Genomic DNA, 11,147 nt, shown 5'->3' with positions numbered 1-11,147 from the left:
GATGTTCTCACTTCTGCTGAAATGCCTTCCTTGTATGCACAGGTTTACAAATCACAGGGGCACCTGCCACCAGCTGGGGTGAAGCCTTAGGGCCAGTGCACTTGCTTTAGAGGAAAACCTCACAGACACACACATTCAACTCCTGCCCCGGTTTCGGGGGCGCTCCCAGAGTTCAGTACCTGTAGATGAGGCCAGGCCGCCTCTAACGTTGGCTCGTCCTCCTCGGGGTCAAATTCTGCTCCCGTAGGATTGGAGGAAGGTGGTAACGTTCGAAACATGTTAACTGCAAACTGAAATCCACATATTCTAGAATTATAACCAGGGCATTAAAAATATTTACAGATAACAGTTGAAAGAACATTTACAGAAAACATTAAAAAAACATTTACAGAAAAATATTTAATTCTAACAATTGCAGCTTCCGGTGGTGGTTGGGCTCGTCCTTATTCTCAAGATCGAGAAGCAGTGTGGATCCCCAACGAGATTTTGGGTCAAAACTGCAGCAGGAAACGTGGCTGTGGACAGGTGGCCACACCGAGACTCCTGCCTCACTCTGAGCCGCCAAACTCACGGACAGCTACCACCAACCGGTGCCGGTGGGCAGTGGGGAGGTCAAGGTCTCCACCGTGGGTGCAAAGCGAGGAGGCAGGCATCGTGCTGGGAAGGAAGGGTGAGATTATGAAGGGAACAGCGGAGACTGAACGACCGGGACTGAACGACCGGCAATGGAGTGCCAGCCCCTCGTGTGAGCCTGCCCCAGGGGGCCCCTGCGATCCACAGAGGACAGCCAGCAGAGGGCCCAGGGCTACACGGTCATGATCTTACTCTGCGTGGACTCACCAAGAAATGACTTGAGAAGAGATTTCTCTGGACTTTGAATGAACCCCTCATGCAACTCGCTGCCTGTTTTTCTTTATATTGTCCTTTACCACGGACTCCCACCCCCGCTCCGTTTATTTCCAGCTTCATAAAAGTCAGTGTTTTACGACAGACGTTTCTACATGAAGTCTAGAATTCTCTGGAGCACAGGTACACTTTAATGCCCACATGGTTAATCTCTAAATTAAGCACAACATACACGGACAAATCGGTGATATAAAATGTTTGGTTTTTCTGTATCATCGATTTATAACCCACTCTTTCTTTATAGTAATTTAGATACGATTAGTTACCTTACGGAATCTCTGAACCCGCCATATGCTGGTTACAGAACCGGGCTCCGGTGACTGGCTCTCTCAGACGAGCAGAGCAAGACCTCTGCCCCTCCCCACCCCTCAAAGCACAAAATCCAAACACCGGCCACACAAGGTTAAGACCCAGCTCCATGACGGCGTGCAGGACGCCCTTGTGGACAGTCCAGGGCAAGCTTGCCGTCCAGGCATCCAGTCTCAGAGAGACGGAGCTAAAACCCCAGGTCATCTGCTGTGCTTCCTCCCGTCTTTACTGTACTGAGCCTGAACTCTGAGCCTTATCATCATGTTTCGTGAAGGAAAACATCCCCTCTTCAAGCCATCAGCTACAAAAGCCCCGAGCATGAGACGTTTGTTGTCTCTGTTGTCCGAGACGAGGAGTAGGTGCAGAGAGTCAGAGCAATGGGGCTGAGACGGTGCAGGAGTGGAAGGAAGAAAAAAATGTTTGGAAATCCGGAAGCAAGTAAAAAAAACCCTTAGTAAAAAAAGAGAAAATACTCCTAAAATATAAGTAGAAAGGAAACCTGGGAACCTGGGGACAGGGTCCTGAAGAGACCTCCCAAACAACAGGGGACTAAGGAACAGAGGCTGTGACAGGTGCTGCCAGGTGGACGGGGCATGTCCCCTGTCACCGGCCCCCAGGGGACGGGGCAGTGAGGGACTCCTCCAGCATGCTGACCCCGAAGCCCACAGAAGCGAGCAGGCAGACTCGAGGGACTCCCACACCAAGGGAAGGCCACACCCTGGTGGGTCCCGCTCCCCCGGGGCTTGCAGAGGACAGCAGACCGGCCCTGGGACCCCCAGCCTTTTGCCCCTTCCTTCCCGGGCTAGGGAAGCGTGGAGAGTAGAGTCAGTTGGGATCTGGGGCCCGTAAGAGAGTGTGGCATTCATGAGCTGGGTTTTCTACGCTCTCCCTCAAAGCCAAATGGCTGGGGGCTCCCACAGTCACCCAGAGACTGGGGACGCTTGAAGAGAGCCAGGTGGGGGAGAGCCGCGGGCTGAGCACAGGAGGGCAGAGCCCACGTGGTGTCCCCGGGCAGCCAAGAAGTCGGGGGACACGCGATGTGCCTGCCTCCCTTGGAGACTCGCCAGAGAAGCCTGAGTCCCACACGGGACGGGACTGCCATGCAGGTACAGGGGAGCCGCTCGGGCCCAGCCAGGCCCCCCTCACGTTCCTCAGCGGCCAGCCCCCAGAGAGACTAACCAGGGCCAGGAGAGCAGGGCCTGACGGACCACAGCCAGAGTGGGAGCCCCCCCACTCCCCCCATCATCGAACACTAATCTGGGCGTCACTGGGAAGGTATCTGCGGCCAACATCTACAGTCTCAGACTGAGCACAGATCACCCTCGAGGACACGGGGGGCCTCATCCACTCGGCCGGCAAGTCTGAGGAGCGGAGCTTTGGGTTTTCCTGGGGAAGAAGAAACCCCCTGGGGGGCAGCATCAGCTCCTGCCCGAGGGAGGTCCTGGAAATCCGTCTCTCGGGTTCTCTATCCTACTGGTAGTTTCTCTGATCGACCTCCGACGGACACACCTGGCTAGTTACGATTCTTAGTCAACTGGCTCTGTTCTACCGGAAGTGAAGCTAAGGACTGCGTTCCCGGGTGAAGCCAGGTGCACCGTGTCACCAAATCCCAGACGTGGAGTCAGGAGTCTGCGGGGCTGCTGGACCAACTTGCTTTTAACGCAGAAGTCCTCATTTCAGTATCCCTGAAGGACAAGCATCCCCAATCCGGGAAGTTTTATTAGCGGCCAACTCTAATTGGCGTAAGTTCTTTCTTTCGCGAGACAAAAAAATCTCACGCCGTAACTTCTACTCACCTTTCCTACCACATGACGCTCCATTAATTCAATGCTCGTCTCTAGAAAAGGCTAAATGTACTAAAACGAACATCTGGAAAAGAGCAGAAGGCAAGCGGCAGGCCACCTCACATTATTCTTGGGTTTCAAAACTTCTTTGCACAAAAGCTTCAGGGTCAAGGGAGCAGAGCGCCGTGTGCTGACGTCTGCGTGTCTGGACGGGGTTCGGTCTGAGCACCACGCGAGGCGGTCTTCATCATCCTCGTGCCACAAAAACCCACGGGAAGATGTGGACCAGATGCATTCTCACGCACCGAGTGCGTGTGCGCCCCGAGGTGCGGACCCAGCCAGGATCAGACTACGCAGACAGGCTGGCAAGGCTGCCTTCTGACTCAGAAGCAGGCCCTGCACGTGGAAAAACCTGCCCACGCCTCGGTTTTCTCACGTGTTGAAAGTGAGTGAATCTGCTCTCGGCACCGGGCCCGTGTGAAATGGGACAGTAACGCGCATGTGCGGTTTCCGCGCACGTGGGCGCACACCGGGCGGGGTGGGACTGACCCTGTAATACGAGGAAGCACCTGCTCTCTCGACACTCCCGCTTTCGGTGTTTAAAATCACCCCTGTGGGTGCTCCCCTCCAGAGGGCTGCATTTATGGAATTAGATGCAAACCGAACTGGCTTGGGAAGTAACCTTATGGGAAACTGCTGAGATTCCGCAGCATCCTGACACCTTTCTGGATCTGTAGTACTCACGACCAATGGGTGAACTAATAGAATGTTCACGCCCTGACGTAACTGAGGTACAGCAGAACATACTAAGGCTGACAACAGGAAGGGACACTCCTATGAACAGCACCGAGAGTCTGATTTCAGAGACAATGAGGAAAGAAAGGTTGATTATTCAGTCCTTCCTTCTCGACCACAAAGGCTGTTCCACTATGTTGTTTATTGTTCTATTCACGTGAACGGGATTTATAAAGGTTGAGTCCACCAAAGGCCAAATCTCCGTTTGTCTGGATGCTCTTCCTCCCACAACAGAAACAGATGCATTCTGGGGCTGGCAGGGTGAGGGGAAAAGCGGGAAGTTTTTTCCCCAATGTTTATTTTATTTCCTGAGAGAGAGAGAGAAAGATAGAGAGAGAGAGAGGGAGGAAGAGAGGGAGGGAGGGTGGGAGAACAAACAGGGGAAGGGCAGAGAGGGAGACACAGAATCTGAAGAGGCTCCAGGCTCCGAGCTGTCAGCATGGAGCCCGACGTGGGGCTCGAACCCATAAACCGTGAGATCATGACCTGAGCCAAACTTGGATGTTCAACTGACTGAGCCACCCAGGCAGCTGTCAGCACTTTTTTTTTTTTTTTAACATTTATTCATTTTTGAAAGACAGAGACAGAGCGCAAATGGGGAAGGGGCAGAGAGAGAGAGGAGTCACAGAATTCGAAGCAGGCTCCAGGCTCCAAGCTGTCAGCACGGAGCCCGACGCGGGGCTCGAACTCACAAACCAAGAGATCATGACCTGAGCCGAAGTCAGCCGCCCAACCGACTGAGCCACCCAGGCGCCCCAGCGTTTTTCAAAAATGGAACATTGTGTTTGGAAATGTTACATCAAATCTGAAAAAGCCAACAGGCAACAGAATAGACCACTGCAGCTGGGTATGATACAAAAACCAAAAATACAAATGGGAAACTAACACGAACACCTTCTCCACTAACAGTGACATAACTAGGGAATGTAATTAACAAGAGGAGCCCAGGAACACAGTCCCGGAAGTGACCCCTTGGTCACTAGGAACTCACTGCCCAGTCACAAGGCCCCAGTGGAGAGAGCATAAACCCTAATAAAAGGCACAGAAGAATATTCAAACAAATGAAGGAAATCTTCCCTTCCCTGGTGAGGGGTGACGTCCTACTACAAAGATAACTTCTCCACAAGGCAACCTGCACACTGAATGCAATCTTAAACATAATTCTAACTGGATTTTTGATGAGCTCAAATAAGGTTAGGTGAATGATAAAAATCCTAGTGGCAATCTTAAGAGAAAACCTGTGCATTTCCTCATTTGGGAGGTTAGCTCAAGCCTGCTCTCGTGGTAGGGTCCAGGTGTTACCCCAGGAATGTGCACATTCCGCAGGAGACTGAAACCCAACAACATCAATACACTGAAAGCAAGTCGCTTGCATACCCTCATCAATCAAAAGGCGCAGACCTCTGACTGAATAAAGTAACCCTCAACTCCTTACTGTCAGCAACAAGCCTGCTTTAAATATAAAAACACAAATTGGTCACAAGTAAAAGTAAGGAAAAAGACATTCCAGGTTCACATGAGTCAAGAGAGAGAGCAGAAGCGGCTATATTAACATCAAAGTGGTTTTCGGAGCAATTAAGATGACCAGGGATAAAGAGGATCATTCCATAATGATAAAGGAGTCAACTAATAAGTAATGCTAGTATCTATGCACTGAATGACACGATATAAAACTTGACAGAACTGTAAGAAAAAGACAATAAGCAATCAGAAAATAAACAGCGCTGATTACAACAGCACCAAAAGATGAAATATTTATGAGCCTAAAAAAACACATGTAGGATCTGTATGCTGAAAGCCACAAAACAATGCCAAAATGGAGACATACTGTGTTCACGGACTATGGGTAAGGTATCAGCTCTCCCCGAATCTACAGAGTAGTGCGATTCCAATCGAAACCCCTGAAGGATAGTTTGTAGATAAAACCAAACTGATTCTAAAATTTATATGGAAAAGTAAAATAACTAGATAGGCAAACAGCTTTGAGAAAGAAAAACAGGATCGAAGCATTCACACTACCTGATGTCAAAATTTACTAGGAAGTGACATGACGGTAATGAAGACAGTGTGGTATTGGCGAGAAGATCCCTAATCAATGGAACAGAACAGAGTCCAGAAACAGACTCACAAATATGGTCAGCTGACTTATGACAAGGGTGCAAAAGAAAGTAACCATTTCCAAGAATGGTTAGTCCTTTCAGTAAGTGGAATAGTTGGACAGCCATATGCTACAAAATGAACCTCAGCCAAAATGAATCACAGACCTAAATATAAAATATACAGCCATGAAACCACAGGGGTGCCTGGGTGGCTCGGTCGGTTAAGCATCCGACTCTTGATTTCGGCTCAGGTCATGATCTCACACGCTGACAGCCCGGAGCCTGCTTGGGATTCTCTCTCTCCTTCTCTCTACCCCTCCCCTCCGAAAGTAAACAAACATTAAAAAAACCCTATAAAACCATAAACATTTTAAGAGAAATATCTTTGTGAGCTTGGGTTAGGCAGAGACTTCTCAGATATGATACCAAAAGAAACAAATCATAAGTCAGACTTCATCTAAATTAAAACTCTGTAAAAGACACTGGGTTAAAATAAAAACATAAGCCATAGACTGAAAGAAGGTAGACTGGCAAAGGTTTGTATGTAGAATATGTAAAGAAGCCTCCAGCTCAATAATAAGAAAACAAACAACCCAATTAAAACATGGGCAAATGATCTGAATAGACACTTCACCAAGGAAGATCTACAAATGATGAACAAGCCCAGGAAAAAATGTTCAGCATCATTAGTCACTAGGTAAATGCAAATCAAAGCCAAAATGAGAGGGGCACCTGGCTGGCTCAGTCAGTAAAACAGGTGACTCTTGATCTCAGCATTGTGGGTTCAAGCCCCACGTGGGGTGGAGAGATTACTTGAAAATTAAAAAAAAAAAAAAAAAAAAGCCAAAATGAGGTAAAAGGACTGAGGACCCCAGTGTTGACAAGGACTCAAAGCAACCTCAATCCTTACACCCTGCTGGCACGGAAAGTGATTTAGGAAGTTAAACATGTGACATGACCCAGGAGTCCTGCCTGTTTACCCGAGTTAAGTGAAAACCTATGTCCAAAACTTGCACATGAATATTACAGCATTTCTATTGCCCCACATGCCCCTCAACTGGGGAATGGATAAACTGTGGTACGTCTATGTAGTGAGATACCACTGAGCAGCTCACGGGAACAAACCGCTGGGGTGGACCTCGAACACATTATGCAGAATGAAGGAAGCTGGATTCAAAAGGCTACAGACCGTACGAGCCCACCTACGTGACATTCTGGAAAAGACGACAGGGGAGAGCTGCGAACTGATCAGTGGTGGCTAGGGACAACAGGGGAGGAGAAGTCTTGACTATACAAAGGAGTAGCAAAATAATTTTTTGGGAGGGTAATGAAACTGCTCTCGATTTTGACCGTGGTGGTGATTACATGGTTATATGTATGTGTCTGTTCACTAAAAAGACTGAACTTTGCTGTATGTAAATTAAGAATTAATTTTAAAACATGCTATGAAAGGATACTTCTTGCCCGTAAGTTCCTAAACGTCGGTTCACAACGTCCTTAGCATCTCAGGAGTTTCTCCACTGTGCCCCTAGATCAAAAGAAATACTCTTCCACTTAGGAGCTTTAAAAACGCCCAGCTTTACTGAGGTATAATTGAGATACAATTAATGGTATGTGTTTAAAGTGTACAATCTGATATTTTAAAAAATGTTTTTATTTTTGGGGGTGGGGTGGGGGGGAGCAGAGAATCTGAAGCAAGCTCCACGCTGACAGCCAAGAGCCTGATGCGGGGCTTGAACCCACGAACCGTGAGATCAAGACCTGAGGTGAAGTTGGACACTTAACTGAGTGAACCACCCAGGTGCCCCTATAATCTGACATGTTTATCATATGCATACATCTGGGAAACCATCATGCAATCAGGATAATAAACACATTTGTCATCCCCCAGAGTTCTCAGAAGCCTTCTGAAGAAATAAATATACACCGGTTGGCTAGAAATGGGTAAGGGTATGGGTAGAACTGGGGAGGTGTGGAGTAAGAGGAAATATTAACTGGTACGTATTTCGATCGGAAAACAAACGTGCATTTCTTTGATGGTTTGAAAACATTAAGCCAAGGAGGATTCTCCAAAAATAGTAAGAACGAATCTCAAAGCAGATCTTGATATTACTGACACTGAAAGTACAAAAGTCCCTCTCTGGATTTCAGAAAGCACCACACATTTTAATATGTTTAAAGTTCCCTGCTGATGTTTGCTTCCCTAACCCATGCTCCTGTGACCGGCTAAACAAAAACAACGAAGCTGAAAGGGGAATGCATGATTTAAATCCTCACTTCAAAGAAATCTGTAGACTATTTGAAGCTTTCCTGCTTAATATACTATCTTCTTTAACCAAAACGTGCATTCCTCTCCCATTTCCAAAGCATCTTCACCTTCACAACACGTAGTACTTTCCAGAACACACTGTAAGTATCAGATGTGAAAATAGAGAAGAACGTCAACTCTCATGTGAGTACAGGACAATCACCCTGGGTCTGTGGGCAGTAAACCCCTCATAGGGACCCAAGAAGAATTGCTTTGCCCTTAATGGAAAATGCTGACTTGAACCCTAAGCATCAAAGAAATGACTTGTAAAGCACCATCTGGTCATTTACAAGCAGTAGAGAGGACAATGACGTGATGGGCTCATTTTCCCTGGAAACCTAGCCAATGTCCTGGTAAGAAGAGCATCACCATCACACCACGTATACAAAGTTTCTCACTGTTGTTTTAAGTTTATTTATTTTGGGATGCCTGGGTGGCTCCGTCAGTTAAGCACTGACTTCGGCTCAGGTCACGATTTCATGGCTTGTGAGTTCAAGCCCTGCATTGGGCTCTGTGCTGATGGCTCAGAGCCTGGAGCCTGCTTCAGATTCTGGGTCTCCTCTCTCTGCCCACCCCCCTCTTGTGATCTGTCTCTCTCTTTCTCTAAATAAATAAATTAATTAATTAAAAAAAAAAGGATCTTGGGCGCCTGGGTGGCTCCATCAGTTAAGCGTCCGACTTCGGCTCAGGTCACGATCTTGCAGTCTGATTTCGAGCCCCACGTCGGGCTCTGTGCTGACAGCTCAGAGCCTGGAGCCTGCTTTGGATTCTATGTCTCCCTCTCTCTCTGTCCCTCCCCCACTCAAGCTCTGTCTCTCAAAAAATGAACGTCAAAAATTTTTTAAAAAAATTTGAGAGAGACAGAGAACAAGTGGGGGAGGGGCGGGGGGGGGAGAGAGAGAGAGAGGGAGAGAGAGAAAGAGGATTTGAAGTGGTCTCTGTGCTGACAGCACAGAGCCCCACGTGGGCTTCAAACTCATGAACCATGAGATCATGACCTGAGCCAAAGTCAGAGCCACTCAGGTGGCCCAGAAGCGACATCTCTAACAAGCACCCAGGTGGTGCTGCTGCTGCTGCCTTGGAGCAGTGTGCTTCTGGAAGAGTGGTTCTCACCCTCTGGTTTTCAGACCCCCTTAAATTCCTAAACGTTACCGAGGACCCCAAAGAGCTTTGGCTTATGAGTCATTTCTGATGTCAACTGCGTTAGAAATTAAACCAGAAAAATTAAAAAAAAACATGAATCCATTAAAAAATACTAAGCCCAGGGGTGTGTGGATGGCTCAGTTGGTTAAGCGTCTGCCTCTTGGTTTCGGCTCAGGTCATGATCTCATGGTTCGTGGGTTCAAACCCTTCATCGGGCTCCATGCTGACAGTATGGAACCTGCGTGCGATTCTCTATCTCCCTCCCTCTTTGCCCCTCCCTCACTCAAGCTGTCTCTGTTTCTCTCAAAATAAATAAACTTAAAAAAAGGAAAAAAAATAAGCCCACCGTGTCAATACAAATGCTATTTGAATATTTAAATAATTTTCCATAACAATGTTAGTTATTTCATTAAATCTCATGTTACAGAAAATACAGGTGACCCTTGAACAATGCAGGGGCTAGAGGGATCAATCAGCCGCGCAGTCAAAAATCTGCGTATAACTTCCGACTCCCCCCAGAACTTAACTACTCATTGCTTACTGTTGACTGGAAGCCCTACTGATGACATAAACATCAATTAACACACATTTCGTGTTTTATACGTAGCATATATATTCTTACAATACAGTGAGCTAGAGAAAAGAAAATGCTAAAAAAAATCATAAGGAAGAGAAAATACACTTATGGTACTGTACTGTATTTATATTAAAAAAAAAAATCTGGGTATAACTGGACCTTCCCAGTTCAAACCTGTGTTGTTCGGGGGTCAAACTGTATTTTGCAAAACAAACACAAATGCAGCGAGAAGAGTGGCATTTTTTTACATTTTTGCTACTCTCTTTACTGTCCGGCTTAATAGAAAACGGCTGGGTTCTCATGTCTGCTTCTATGCTCTGAATGTTGGTTTGGTTGAAATACAGGAAGTAAATGTCTCTTACGTGGTGCAGCTGGAAAAGGGAGGAATAATTAATGGGTCCTTTTCAGAGGACCGTGGACTTCTTTGAAGCTACACCCAATTGACAAATGGTAGTTTCTCTTAGCGGTGAGGTGGTCTCTACATTAAAACCCAAGGGCGCCTCTTGCACGTTGAATGGCTCTCTGGCCCACCAACAATTACGGAACATCATTTATCGGTCATGGGGAAAATACTGGTTCAGCGGGTCATGTAGATCTTCCAGTGGGGACTCGTTTCGCCACATGTACTAAAAATCCCATCTGTTCACAGCGTTGCTGATCTAAGCAGGAGAGCCCGGGGCCCCGGGTGGCTGATGCTCGCACTGAGTGGAGACAAATTTTTCAAAATTCAAACTTTTGCCCCAAAGCTCAAACTTTGCATTGACAACAAACACTCTCACTTATTTTCCTTTAAGCGACATTCTCATTCTGTTTATTTTTTGAGAAATGCTTGCTAATGTTCATTCGAATCACCAGTTTGTCTCTGAGTCACTTAAAGTAAAAATGGGTGTCTGTGAAAACGGTGGTTTTTCTATCAGTGTAGTGACTATAAGAACAAAATGCCAATGCCTGAAAAACAGATTAACGAGAGAATTGAATCGAAAGAACAAACAGATGGTTGGTTAGATTTAAAATAAGACTGAAATGAAGAGATAATGAGCTTTAGGTCTGAGACTCTAGATGCCAGGAGCCCCCCTGTGGGCCCGGTTCCCTTTCACCCTCATTCTCAGGAGTTTTTTCAATCTGAAAACAAACGGGCTGGATGACCCGTAACACTCTGTTTCACGCTAGGACTGAAGTCCATGATGTATAAAAGCAGACAGCACACATGAAAAGATGCTCACTGG

At 47.0% G+C, this 11,147-nt stretch overlaps 1 protein-coding gene across 8 annotated transcripts in view; it reads right to left on the bottom strand.

Annotated features, from left to right (window-relative positions):
• PPP2R5C (protein phosphatase 2 regulatory subunit B'gamma) overlaps positions 1-11,147 on the bottom strand; it is a 127,297-nt gene that overhangs the window by 31,830 nt on the left and 84,320 nt on the right. For all 8 annotated transcript variants that reach the window (XM_042944307.1, XM_042944303.1, XM_042944309.1 and 5 more), the window contains one exon: positions 180-290. In XM_042944307.1, the coding sequence (XP_042800241.1) occupies positions 180-290 (111 nt within the window). The remainder of the gene's footprint in view (positions 1-179; positions 291-11,147) is intronic.

The sequence above is a fragment of the Panthera leo genome, chromosome B3, assembly GCF_018350215.1.
Source record: "Panthera leo isolate Ple1 chromosome B3, P.leo_Ple1_pat1.1, whole genome shotgun sequence".
Lineage (NCBI taxonomy): Eukaryota > Metazoa > Chordata > Mammalia > Carnivora > Felidae > Panthera > Panthera leo.
Note: the sequence above shows the minus strand (reverse complement) of the source record. Positions and strands in the feature narration are given on the sequence as shown.